Source organism: Leptosomus discolor, chromosome 5 (genome assembly GCF_034619465.1).
Source record: "Leptosomus discolor isolate bLepDis1 chromosome 5, bLepDis1.hap2, whole genome shotgun sequence".
Lineage (NCBI taxonomy): Eukaryota > Metazoa > Chordata > Aves > Leptosomiformes > Leptosomidae > Leptosomus > Leptosomus discolor.
In genome coordinates this window covers 3,168,135-3,182,353 of record NC_141395.1, presented here as the reverse complement: position 1 = coordinate 3,182,353, position 14,219 = coordinate 3,168,135, and the positions used below count along the sequence as shown (strand labels likewise).

The 14,219-nt window shown below is 40.7% G+C and overlaps 1 protein-coding gene across 2 annotated transcripts in view; it reads left to right on the top strand.

Annotated features, from left to right (window-relative positions):
• The window catches only part of ACVR2A (activin A receptor type 2A), a 64,769-nt gene that overhangs the window by 36,579 nt on the left and 13,971 nt on the right, over positions 1–14,219 (top strand). The window contains exons 3-5 of one of the 2 annotated variants that reach the window (XM_086465064.1): positions 1,323–1,432; positions 2,829–2,983; positions 12,066–12,089. In XM_086465064.1, the coding sequence (XP_086321190.1) occupies positions 1,323–1,432; positions 2,829–2,983; positions 12,066–12,089 (289 nt within the window). The remainder of the gene's footprint in view (positions 1–1,322; positions 1,433–2,828; positions 2,984–12,065; positions 12,090–14,219) is intronic. The other variant, XM_086465063.1, reaches the window with a different exon arrangement.

Below are 14,219 nucleotides of genomic sequence, written 5' to 3'. Positions count from 1 at the left end.
CAGGAGTGCAACACAGCTATGCTGGAAGGCAAAGGACAATTTTAAAGACACGTTATTTGTTGCTACTAGTATCTGGTAACTGTAAGTCGCTGAAGGATGGGAAAGTACTTTTTTGTTGTTTGTTTTTTTTTTTTTATCTGTTCTTAGTTGTAGCTTTGCAGAAGAAGTCGGGGTACTTACAATTTCTGAACTGAGTTTATTTCTGCTAAATGTTAAACTTTTAGGATGGAAATAGAATTTTTCAGTTTGGAAATAGAGTTAGGTTCTGTAGCACTGTTGTCCCACTAGTCCCACATGTACCTTTTGAACAGTTGAAGAAAAATACTGATATTAAATTCTCCCTTGAGCAAAGAAAGGAAATTAGAAGAAGAAATAAAATGCAGGAAGGACGGTAAGTTTGGTAGTTGAAAACTGAGTAACAATTTGTCTGGCTCTAAGACCTCGTTAACTGTAACGTGTCGTGAGAATGTGTGCTGCCGTGTTTGTCCGAAATATCCATTACACAAAACCCTGTCTCTGGCGGTGAAGAGTGCTTTACTAAACAGGGAGTTACAGTAGGATGAACTCCCAACAACAGTAGATTAAGCACACCAAAGAATAAATGCTTTGTGGAAGTTACAGTACAGTCTTTTTGAAATAGCTGGTTCTATAAAATAACCCTAACTTTTGAAGCTGGACCTAAAACTTTTTTCACAATCTTCAGCTGGATTTAAAGCCACGGGTTTTTCGAATTCTTCTCTTCCTGCTGTCACGTTGTCCCCTGCATGATGCCTGTTTTTCTCTCCTGACTTGAGTAGTTTCAACTTATTTGTTAAGAGAAGTCCTTTCTTGCCGTTACTTCGTTGAGTGAAATAAGCTGCGTCCCTGAGCGTCATGTAGGCAGGGGAAATTTATTTGTCAAAACTTTATCTTTTCTCTAAAAATAAAATCAAATTTAAAAAATCTCCTTCTCGCTTATCTCCAACCCATGCAACCCTGTACTGGGAGTTTATGGTTAAACACCAGCCATTTGATCACTTGTTTGTCCTGTTCACATCTTAATTGTGAACTGTTCTTCACTATCCCGCTGGTGGTTTTCGTTCACTTTGTCTTAAAAATAGCAAGGAGTGCTGTTTCCGTTTTAGTGGTATTTCATAGCAATATAAAATAAGAAAATTTTAATTTGTTTCTTCAGATTTAACTTTTATTTCAGTAGTATGCTATCCCAGACAATTGAATGAAGTTCACTTCAAATTTTAAATATCAGCATGTTTTCTCTTAAACACACACCCCCCCCCCCCCCACTTAAGGTTAATCAAGACTTTTATTATTATCTTCTATAGGAACGATTGCATAGAGAAGAAGGACAGCCCTGAAGTGTTTTTCTGTTGTTGTGAAGGCAACATGTGCAATGAACGCTTTTTCTATTTCCCAGAAATGGAGGTCACGCAACGTAAGTTCGTCAAACGCACGAAGGAACCGCGTAGCGGAGTTCAGAAATGTTTCACGTTGTGCATGTTTAGGAGAGAAGACTTTTCAGAATGTTGTGGTCAGTTTTTCCTGCCAGAAGGTTTCTGATTCCTAGAAGATAGGGTGCTGTGTGCATTCGCATACAGAGCCTAGAAAATTGCCAGTTCATTTCTTCAATTTTGAAAGGTCTCTGTACTAGAAGTAATTTAAATTGATAAAAGGTACTTCAGCGCTTTCGTAAGGGTGAGAAGGAAGGGTAATGTGAAATAATTGACTGTTTTAAGATACAGAAGTTACTGTCAGATCTTACCTTAATTGTATAGTTAAGCTTCTGTAAGAGTCTGTAAATGGTGGGGCCAAAAGCCATATCATCCCTACATGCATGTGTACCAGGCTGTGAATGCTCCTCTTCTGGAAACAGTGCTCTCGCTGGTTCTTTAAGCTAATGGGACCTTGGAGTTTCTCTGTAAATTGACACAGTAACCTTTAAAAAGGGGGAAAGAATTTCCTCCCAGGTTACAAAGAAAATCAGGCTTAACAAATAATTGTTTTAAAAAACAATAGCTAAAAGGTTATTTGATTATTCTTGCATATCTTCTTCCAGTCAAGAATCTAATCTATGTTGGAAAACTGAATAATGTTAATAACTGAACTGAAAACAGCAAATGTCTTGTGTACCAAATAGCCAGAGGAAGTTGTTTATGAAATTAAATAACATCTTCTATGAGATTAAAATAGCCTTTGTTGACCCAAGAGATATTCATGTCATTTTCGTCAGTGATACGGCTAAGGCAATAACTGACATTCTTCTTCGCTCTCATGAAACCTCTTTTGCCCCAGGGCTCTGTGACTGCCCCCCTACCAGCTGCCTCAGAAGCAGGGCTTCTCTGGAGCCTTTCTTGAGGGCGTAAGGAAGTGTCTTCAGCTGGAGAACTTTTACTTTCAGCGAATCAACAGTGCATAGAAACGTTGGCAGATTATTTCTGGCCTCTTCTGCTTATTAATGACATTTTACGGCATCCATTCCGGAGGCTAAGCCTCTGTACTGGTTCTTTTTCGTTCATTAGGGGATCGCATTCGGGCAGTCTCTTTAAAATACAGCCATCTCGTATATGCTGTGGGTAGGTGGAGCTTAGAAGCACAAAAAAGTTAGATGGGCTGATGTGTAAATTTGGGGATTTAAGTTATTGCTGTGCTTGCCAAAATGCTGCCTTTTAAATACCTGTCCGTTTATATTGGAGTACGCTGTTGAATCGGGTATTGTTAACCTGTTGTGCTGGTGGCAGGGGTTTTTAGAAGATCAGGGTGCTAGACATTTGCAGCACGGGATGATTTTGTTTTTTTCTTAAAAGCTGTGTGTGTGGTTTGTTTTTCCTCAGCAACTTCCAACCCTGTTACACCTAAGCCACCTCTGTTCAATACCCTGCTTTATTCGTTGGTGCCTATCATGGGAATCGCAGTGATTGTGCTCTTCTCCTTCTGGATGTACAGACATCACAAGCTGGCGTATCCTCCAGTACTGGTTCCGACCCAGGTAAGTCGCTGCATTATGGTTTGGGGTTTTTTTTGGAATGGTAAAACCATTTTCTGAAGAGGAGGGTAAGGGGTGTTCATCTGCCACGTGCCTGAAGTCTTCTGTGGCTTTCCTGGTGTAGAGGTGCTAATGCGTGCTAGCTGCAAAAGCAGAAAATTAAGCTTCACTTAAATAGCCTTATCTCCTTTAATTAATTGGTCTTTGAGTGTATGAGCAACAATTTAATGCCTTCACACCTCTGTGTGTTTGGGAGGAGAGAAACTAAACACAAAGCTTCGGGTGGCAAAGCCAGGGTATCGCTGGACAGCCCTGGGAAGCTGGGACTCCCGCGTGGTTAGAGGGCTGCGTGTCTGGAGGCCGTGTACAGCTGCGTACTTACAGGTGAGCTTTAGGTAGCGCTTCATTGCAACGGCAATTTGCAGTGGAGAGCAAATAGCAACTAGTGGAAGCTTAGCTCTCCTTCAAAAAGCTTGGAGCTGGGATGTGGGTAAAGGGAATGTGAAGACAATCTTCAGTTGAAGCATAGTTCCAGGGCTTTAGCTCAGCACGTGCCCTTATCTTTTTCCTCTTCCTTATTTAGGTATTTTGTCCTAAAATGTTTCAGTTTTAGCAGTGTTTGTCTTTTACTTAGAAAATATTATGAGATTGTGGTCTCCAAATTGGAAATGTAAACTGGCCGTGTTGCATCAAAACAAACCCTTTTTTGGCTGCGTGTGCGTAGTTCCTGCTGTTGTCAGGCTCCAGCTGATTCTGTAGGTGTGATTAATACTAAGTACTAGAATTCCTCCTCTTTCAGTGATGTCTAGAGATTTAATTGAGATTACAAGGCCTTATGAAAAGAGTTAAAGACTGCGAATTCTTCAGACTGAAGTAGGAAAGATGAGCAAAATGTGGTAGTGGGAATGGAGAAATGACTTGCCCGGGGTCCCACAACACTGGGGTTTTTACAGTAGTTAAGCTTCTAACTCAGTGCAGTGACCACTCAGTACATTGCCTCTCATACAGTGATGCTACAATGATGCTATATATGATGAAATAAAATTAAAACACTTGTTATTTTTTGGTAGCATTGCATTTAAAAAGGGTTTATGTGTGTGCGCTCTGTGCTGCCTGCTTCTGTGGTATTTTCAGCGTTACTGCTTGACTCCAGGGGGTTTGGGGAAGCAGTATTGCCTGTGGTTGACAAATAAAATTGCTTTGGTTTCAGTTTTGTAGCAATAGATAAGAAAAATTTGGGGGGAGACAGTGGGCATATGTTCTTGCCAAATGAAAAGAACATAATTTAGAGGAAAAAAGTATGTTTCTTGTCCTTGCGAAAAGTATTGCAGATCCTCAAACTTCATGCAATCTGTTAGCATAATTATTTCATCCAGCTCAATTTTTATGTATTTGGGACTTTACATCAACCTAGTAGTCCTCACTGTAAGATCAGATTCGTAACTGCTAGTTGTGTGAATAATTTCAGCACATGATTTCCTCCTTAGACTTCAAGAAATTAACCAAGTAGTGGATAAAGTGGTAGAAAAGCAAGCAAATGTTAAATACGTGTGAGGTGTCAAGAACTCGAGTGTTTGGTACAGGAGTGGACACGTCATAAATTTTTAATAAATAGGGTAATAACCTGTTTCGTTAATGCTCAGATTGTATCTGTTGGGATAAGTATATGTTGATGCTTGAGCTAGTTATGCTGTAATAACATTTTCTTATCTTGTGGTGAATAGGCATTAAGGTTTGATGTGGAAAGTCTGGAAAAGCTACTTCTGCCTGAAAAATAATGAAATTATTATGGAAATAGAACGTATAAATATTCCCCCATACGCAGCAGAGCAGTGTTTCCCACTTCAAATTTGGTTAGAGCTGATTGGAACAGGAGGCAGAGGAAGCAGGAAGAAAGGGAATAGTATTAGTAATTTTATAACCACGAAACAAACATTTAAATATTTATGCAATTAATATATTAAATATTAATATTACATTTAATAATTAGGGTACGAGTAGAATTTATAGGCAAATGGCTTTTTTCTAAATCTTTCTGTAGCAAAGAGTGTAGTGGATAGACGAGGTGTGTAGCAGGTACTCATGAGAAAACAGGGATTTCTCTGTGTGAGACACAGATGTTTATTCCTGGGAGGTGATGGGAGCACCTCGGTGCAGTACACCCTGGTACTGCTCTTTTTGCTCAGCAAAAATTAAAGGATGAGGAACAAGCAAAACATAAAAATGAGGAAACATTGAAGAATGAGAAATTTTGGAAGAATCAGGAGGAGGAGGGGGGAGAAGTAAACAAAAAAAATCAGAGAGCAGCAGGGAAAGAAGTTGTTTGGAATATATCAGAAAAAGGAAGAAATACTTGAACCTGCAGTGAGAAATAGAAGGACAAACACCTGACAAAATGCAAACAACTCTATTTACTTTTGAAAGTAAAACTCTTTGACAGAAGGCGCGTGTATCAGGCAGGCAGCTCCTACACAAACTGAGCTCAGTTCACTTCACTTCTATTCCCTTGGAGCCTACAGGCGATGATTTTAAAATTTCATGTGGTAGCGTTAGTTTCTATGTTTGCTGTACGGCTGCAAAGCAGTAGAGGTTTTGGGTTGCTCTTTACACGTCCCGTTCCTGCTCTGTCAGGTGTTTGGGTGGAGAGATGGAGGGGGTTACTGGAGTAGGGAGCTGCCGAGGTGCTCCTTGCCGGTACCCGCGTCCGAGGCGTGTGGCCGGGGCAGCCGCGGCAGGGCTGGGTGCTCCGAGGGGCTGCTGCCCGTGCAGGGACCCAGCCTGGCTCCGGCTGCTCCCCTTACTCCTAGCTTCCGTGCTCCTTGGTCTCTCGTTCGCTGCGCTGTGCAGCTCACTGCCTTGTGTGGGGTGCTCTCGTTACAGCTGTCAGATCGTGTGAGATCTGTCACTCTTTGAATTCGTAAATGAGTTATTAACGCATGGAAGTTTGCTGAATGCAAAGCAGGTTGAAGAAACTATTTTAATTTTCTTATTTATATTTGATTTAATCATGTGGCAAACGTATATTCATATGTCTGATCAAATTTACCAACAAACGGATTAGTATGTTATATTTGAATATTTGAATCTGCATATTTTTGTATAAAAAGTCACGCTCAGCTGGTTGGTTTTCAGTCACGAGCACCAAGTACGTTGAAAATGAAACAATATTGTCTTTGCAGACAAGGCTCTCGCTCCTAAATGAGGTATAGTTTAGATTTCCCCGCAGCGTCCTACTAATACTCCTGGTAGAAAGCTGAATGCGGGTGGCAAGGAGTTTGTATGTTCATTTATTTATTTATTTTTTTTTACATCTCTTGAGCTTGGGCCAGAGTTGTCAGTCAATGCTAATTACAACCGTGGTGTTACCACTCTGTCATCTGATAGATAGGACCACAACCTATTTTATGGCATAACTGACACAAGTAACGCTTTTGTTTTTTATCGGGTCACAGAGCTGTGGCACCCAACGTTTTACATCCGTGCTGTGCAAAGAGAGATTAACCTCTTGTACTTTTTATTGAGTGCCCGAGTTACGAATATCTTACTGGATCACAGAGTTGCTTTTTTTGTTTCATGGTTTGGTTTTTTTTTTTTTAAAAAAAGAGTCATATGTTGAGAGGGTTGAAAAAAGCTTTGCAGCTTCACATAATGTCATTTCGCTTCATAACCTATTTTTGTGCTTGCTTCTGAAACGTTTGAAATTACTTAGGTCAAAGATGCTTCATGGTTTTCATCACTAAGCACGAGAAAGCCCTGATTTAGGCATGTTTGGTGTTACCAGAAATTTAAAAATTTGGAATGGCCAGATCCTACTGAAACTGCTGCTGTCTGCTGGAGCGTCCATAAAAGCAAGCCTGGTTGCCAGGAATTCCCATTTCTCTCTCCCCTCAGAGAGGAGGACTCCATAGTTAAAAAATACAACTGCATCTTCTGCCTTTAACTTCCTGTATGTCATTTCCTTTAAGCTTTTCATCTGGTATCCCCTGTATTCAGCTCAAAAAATCTTTTATGTGCTTCGTTTCGGGTTTTCTGTATTTTGCTCCATATGGTTGAACCTCACTGGTCCTGGATATGTGGAGAAACGTCCCTTTTCTTCAAAGTCAGGTGCTGTGTGAACCCAGAATTAAGAATAATTGAAGCACATGTATCAAATATAAGGAGATACTGATCTTATCGTCTCTCTGGGCTCAAAACTTCTTTAAGCATTAAAAACCACTCTGTGATTTTTCCATTTATGACCATTTTGGCATGGCTCCCTGCTCTCCGTACCATAGTCTTTCTTCAGGGTATCTTTTCCTGAAGACACCCAAGTACAAATAGATCTTGGTGGCTATGCCACGGGTTTGATATTTCAGTTTCAGCTGTAAGAAATTAGAATAGAAGAGAGTATGACATAATGGGAGGTGAATAATGATGAAAAACTCCAGCAGTGGCAGATGCAAGACTTATTCTGAACTACGGGCTGCAGGTCCGACTGCACGCGTAGCAGTGGAAGGACAAATTCTGTGTTGGAAACTAGCAGGAAAAGAACACCCAACAAAACAAGCCCTGCTCTTGGCTGCAGTTTTTGACCTCAGACATCTGGTCTAGGCCACGGTCCTGTGCCCAGGAGTTTGGTGTGTGTAACTTGAACGGTTTGTTTTCAAAAAGACATAAAAGTAATTAGTAACGGGAAAATTTTTATGGTCGGCATTGGAAAATACTTTCATTTGTTATTCGCTAAATTAACTTGTAACACATCAAATAATCTACCTGGTGCACTTAAAATTTCTGGGGTAATCTTTATCCCTTTGCCCCATGAGGGAAATCACAGTTGGCTGCTGAAGAATGAAGCCATTAAATCAAATGTTCAGGTTTTCTCCGTTTTTGTATCGCAGCCACGTTCTTTTTTTCTTGTTGTTGTTACAGATATTTTAATAGAAACGTTATAACACTTGAAAAATGAACACTAAGAAAGGGAGAGGTGTTTTTACAAGGGCTTATTCCAAACCTCAGAAGATTAATAGCTACTTGAAAAATACATGGAGGAGAAGCCAGGTGCTTGTATGGAATGGGAAAAGAGATTGATCAGCAAAGAAAAGCTGGAGCTCAGAAAGAAGAAGAATTAAAAAAATACAGATAAAGACTGAGTTAGAGCTTGTGGCTAGCTAGGAAGGAGTTCGGGTGGGGTGTGTACCGGTGGTTAACGAGTGATTAACACGGAATGAGCGGCAGTGTTGGTATTGTAAAGGAATAGCTGAATGATCTCCAGGTTTGGACTGCTGGATGGGTGCATGGTTTCGCATTCCCTACTACTGCATTTCATATCCTCAGGACTAACAAGAGTTTCTTCTAGAATTTATTCCAGTCAATAGCTGGAATGACACAGGAGACAGAGCTGGTGCTGTCCTGTGATTGAGGTGGTGTGAAGCACAACCACGATATGGCTGTTTAAAGGGAAAAAACCCCACAAATACAGGGATACTGGGAGAATGCAGTAGGAAAGTTGTTACAGATAAGGGCTTCTTAATGTATAGTAGGTAAATAGCTTGTAAATGTGTGTCTTTTTTTTTTTTTTTAGAATTCGTGGACTATTACAATACAAGTAATTACTCAAAATCTTTAACAGAGGGAAGAATTTGTACGACAAATAACTGAAAACCGAGTACATAAAGTGGTGCACGATTTTTCAGTGCTTGGTGTACAACCAACTTCGGTTCTAAATCTTGATAGCTTTTTAAATCCATGGTTTTAAAAGTATTTTCCTGAATTCTGCATTTGCTTTCGTAATGAGCTGTCTCCATTTAAATACACCATAAATGCAACTGTAGCTCTTTAAATCTTCAAGAGGTGAGAAAATGCAAATCCAGACCTTGGTGTCTTATCCTGAACGGCAGCCTACAGCGAGCTTTGTAATAAAGGTGCAATTAAATTTAAAAAAAAAAAACCAACCAACAGTTTGAAATTTATTTCTATAATGAATTTCAAGTTCCTTGCATTTGTGTTGATCCAAGCAGAGCACTGTCTTAGGAACTGTATGCTTGTTCCTGGCTTGTTAAAAAGTTGGTTTAGTTTTAGGCCTGTACAGAGTGGGTCTGAGAGCTGGAGCAAGGCGGTGGGTTCCCATCTGGTAAGGCTGGATGTAGGCAGCACTTAGGTCTTATTCTCAGAAGCGGGGACTCGGCGTACACGCATTTAGCACCTGAAGGCTTTTACAGCACTGTTTTTAATTTACCTTGAAGAATTTCTCTCTTGTTCATTCATTGTAAACAGTAATATTCAAAATTGTATCTACATTATCGAGACCCCATTTGGGTTACAGTGTCGGCCTTGGGACGGTCACAGGAAGGCTGAAATACTGATCTCGGTGAAGTCTGCGATTGGGTGCTCTTACCTTCAGGAGGTTTTTAATAATTTTCCTAATAAAGTCCAGTTTGCTGCATATCTGCAGAAATGCTCTCCTGAATGTTTCAGATTGACGTCTTTCAAGTAATGTTTCGTATCGCTAAATGGGTGAGAATCACACGTTTCAGTGTATAAAAAGAAGTAACTTGTTTTACCTCACGTTCTCCTGAGAAATGGAGGGACTGTGGGTGAATATACAGAAATCATATTTAGGGTACTAGGTAGGAGCGAGTGAAGGAATTGGCACAATACCTTTGTAATACAATAATTTGCATTTAGTTTGAACACCCGATTTATTAAGATTTTTGGGAGATGTTTGACACTTGTGGATAGCCCAAATTTTGGAGAAAACCACAATGCTTGGGTTTTTTTGGTCTAACTGGTTACAAATACCACAGTGATTTCCCTAATCCCTGATAAAACGTTTAGAAGTAGTTTTCAGGCAGTATAAATAAGAAGTTAGTGTGTTTATATACATTTGTGTGTGCATCATAGCTATTTGAGGGGGGGTGTTAATTGCTCCCAATTTTTGTTTGAGAGCTGTATGATTCCTGAAATAAGCAAGCGCATATTTGCGGATCTGTAATAGCCTGATCCTGCTTAAACTGGTGATCCTTGCACTTGCAGTGAAAAGTCTGAGGTGGTGGGCTGTAGTCTGGACGGAAGGACAATGATTTTAAAATCAGAAGGTCTATGGTCTGCGTAAATCTCCTTGAAAATTTTCCCGCGTGTCTAATGTATTAGTGTTTGGGGGAAGCTGATCCCCTTAAGAGTAGCGAGAGGCATGGGAAGAGGACTCGTTTTAGTTTCATGTTTGCAGTTCCTCATTATGTAAGAGTGAAGAGGTTGCATTCATGTATCTTTTTTCCTTATTTCTGAGGAATTTACATAATTCTCAGGAGCTGGGAAGTTTAATAAGAGGCCTGAAAAAAATGACTAATAAGGTTTTTTTACGGCCACAGGAAAGACATTTGTTGAATAACTATTCCATACAGGCAGTGCTTTTAAGTTCGGGTTTTTTTAACAGTTATTGTCTGTTCCTTGACTACTTGGGTCAGTAGAAATACGGTTACGCAGAGATGTTTCGATCACTCTGTTCAGTAGCGGTTTTCTATCAGATTGACAGAGTGAGTAATACTTTTATTTTGCTTGGCTGCTGTTTTGGGCAAAGGAATATGGGGGGGTTGGAGGAGGAAGTTCTTTTGGTAGCTGTGCTCATAGTTTGTGGAGATTATGGTGCAGAATTTTTGTATTTTTTTCTAAGTTCATGCGGAATAACTGTGTGTCAGCCACCAGCTCAGAGAGATTTGAAGGTGATGATCGGCTGCTCTGAAAACCAGTTCAAGGGTTTGGGGTTTTTTTTTTTAGTGTATGTTTGTGTTCGTTTTTGGTTTTTTTCTCCCCCTTATGAAGTGCCCCAAAATATTTGCAGGCTGTACGGTCCTGCAAGAATCTCCTTCAGGCACTTGGGGTGGGTGTTGCTCTCATCTCCAGCGGTCTGCTGACCGACGGCGAGAGGAGGAGTGATCCTGTTGGGCTCCAGTGTTCTTTAGTGCTCTGTCAGTGGCAGCAAGCTCTACTACATTTGTGAATCTGACTCCCAACTAATCTAGCCTTCAAAAAATACTTCAGCCCTTCTGTTATTAATTATTTAGATAACGCTAAGTGTGTGCTAGACGGTGTTCAAGCGCAGAGAAAAGCCTTTTGTTGGCCCTACGCTCTGTAGCATCCTAGGAATGTAAAGACAAAGGGTGAAGAAAAGGATGATTGCTGTTATGTGGCAGCTGAATACTTTAAGTGTTTTTGAATTTCATGCTCTTGCAACATCTATCTGATCAAATCATAAAGGACCAAGAAAATGACTGAGGCAAAAGTACAGGACGAGAAACGAAGGTGTCTCAGCGCCGGTCTGCCTGAGTGGCGATGAGATGGTGCTCCTTTCGCCTCTTTTTGTTGAACAGGCAAGCTAGTGTCGTTAAAATGTGTGTTAAGTTTCAGTGACGGTGCTCTGGGACTAAGGTTTTTATAATGGATTTTGTTCCACAGTCTGTAAGCTCGTGTGACTTGTTTGAAAGAAACTTTAATATTGTAGTCTCCCTTTGTGTATGCTGGATATTGTGTTTTCAAGTTCACTTGCTCTAGATAGACCTCTAGTGTGCCAGATTCATTGATTAAATTTGGTAATGTAGACCTAATATACGATGGCCTATTTGTTTATAAGGTTTAGCTACACCTTAGACATTTGAAAGTTACTTTTTCCACAGCTAGCTACTAATTGCAGTGAATTTTAAGAAATACAACGCTGCCCTCTGCTGTACTGTTGTGAGATGACGAGGATTAAGTTTGCAGAACTTGTCTCTGTATGTATGTCGAACTTGCTGCATGTGTTCATACGCTGTTTTGTAGTAACACGACTGTTTACACAGCTATAATGGACAACTCTGGTTTTAATTAATTATAAGATAATTCAGCTAATGTTCTATATAATAATCTCTTTTTTTGCCCATTTTTCTTTCTTCTGTATCAATGATGGATTTTTTTTTAAATGATCTGTTACTAGTGCAAGAATTTATTGCTATCTCCATGAATATTTTTGTTGTTAACTCACAAACGATGATTCTGTCTCTTAAGCTGTTTCTTCATCCCATTCCTGGTATAAATAGTAATTGCTTTTGCCTGTGTTTTTTCCCCTCTCTACAAGCACGCCTTTCATATAATGATTGAGGTAAGATGCATTGATGTTTGTTCATGGTTATGGAACTTTCTGTGGACATGTAAGACATTGTTTTGGTATGAATTACTTTTTTTTTTCTGTATTTTTGGATGAGACATTTGCACGCATGCGCGGGTTGAATATACAGATTTAGTCTGCTCTTCCTATCTTAAAATTTACTCAAGTGTCTCAGGCTGTGGAGTTAAATGTCTGCAGGGATTGATAACGAAATACCCCAGGCATGTGGTGGTTCATCTGCAGACTGGCTCGTGTGCGTCCCTTCCACCCCAGCGCCGTGTCGTCTGGGCAGCACTAAGGGCTCTGTGGGTCCAGCGTGTGCTCGAGCCCCCCGCCTCGGGCTGCGGGAGCACAGGGGCTGCCAGTCCCACCGCAGGGGGCTGCCCTGGGAGTGAAGGGCGCGTCCTGCCCGCTTCTGGGCTGTCTTCGGGTGTCTGGTGTCATCATCTCCCGCCTGTGAAACGCCTGTGACTGTTGGAGGTCTGCGGCCTTCATGCCGCGATTCCGAGTGACGTGGTGGCGTTTGGTGTGATTCGGGAGCTCGGAAAAACAGGTTATTCTCAGAGAAATAGGTATTCTTTCACTATTAAGTCTCTCCTTTGACTTTTTCACTGGCCAGGAGTTATTTTTAATTGTATTAAATTACCGATACTTCATGTGAAACTACAAGCAACTGAGAACTGTGAATTCAGAAACTTGGTTGTTATTGTGAGGATGTTAAATTGAATACTGAAAAAGCCGAGATTTGAGTTGTAATATGAATGCTCGATTTCCGTTGTCTCTAATTCTATAGGTCTCTAATTAATAGCTAAAATGTCTTGTAAATGTAATTTAGAAGAGAAGAGAATGGTGCTATTTAAATATTTTCCTGAATATCTTGCATCTGTCAAGAGTTACCAGAGTTCCTTCTATTGCTATTACTGTTTGGCTTCAAATACCGTAATTTCAGTTAGGGAAGAAGCTGAAGTATCCTGCCTGCAAGTAACTACTTGGATTCTATTGCTTGGGGGAATGTGTTTGCAATGTACAATAAAATAGAGGATCTTGTGGGGTGAAAGAGAGAAAAATCGTCGCTATTTAAGAAATGCACTTTGGTACCAATCATAGAGTCAGTTTTAGAATAACTACAAAATTTAAGAATTCTGACTCCTCTTACTGTATTTGGATCTTAACTTCACAGATCATCTGGTTGAAAATGAACCAGTCCCAACCTGGAAAGGGAGGAAACAACCAAGATAGTCGTCAGACTCTTTCAATGAGAACTTGTCAACCGTATTCACAATATAAGCTGTAGAATAAATATAACCCAGGGAGCATACTGCGCCATTTAACAGAGAAATATTAAATGTGCTCTGGAAGTTTGAGGACTTGTTTATATTCTGGAGTCAGGAAAGAGAAATGTGTCTGTGTACCAGCCCCGTTTGGATAATTGGCCTCTTTTTTTCCCCTTTGTTGTACGTGATGAATCACCCGATTCAGTTGCCGTGTGAGACGCGTGACTGGAGATAAACTCAAGTGCTGACAGGCTGCGTTGGGGCAGGTCTTTAAACCATCTAGTCAGCTGGTCTTATTTTTAATGGGTTTGGAGTTTCATCTTTGTTAAGCTTCTCTCTGATCTTGAGAACCATTCTTGAAGACACTTGGGGAAACCTGTTTCTGGAGGTTACCACTCTTCAGTGAATGTTTTTCCCTGTGTTCTTTTCCCGGTAGGACTAGTACGCACTGCCTGACAGCTGACTGCAACTCCCAGCTATAAAAATCAGAACCAAAGGGCCCCGTTTGAGATTCAAAAGCCTTACGGTGTACAACACAACTAGACGTCTGTGATTGTGAGAGCACCATACAACCCCAACTTGGGGGTTTCAGGATCAGTGGCTTTGAACTGTAGGAAGAGCGAAGCCCAGTTGTCTGAGTATTACGCCTTGTGTGACGCAGTTCAGGTATTTTTTGCCGACGTAGCTGCTTCTGCGTTTTATCTGGTAGATCATAGTGCAGCAGGAGTGTTCCTGCTGCCTTTGCTAGCAGAGCTGGGGTTAGGACAGAGTGTCTTGGAGAAGGTGGAGTGCTGAGGATGAAGTTACATGGGCCGCTGGCTGGCTGCTCCCCAGAGAGAGCGCCCTGCTT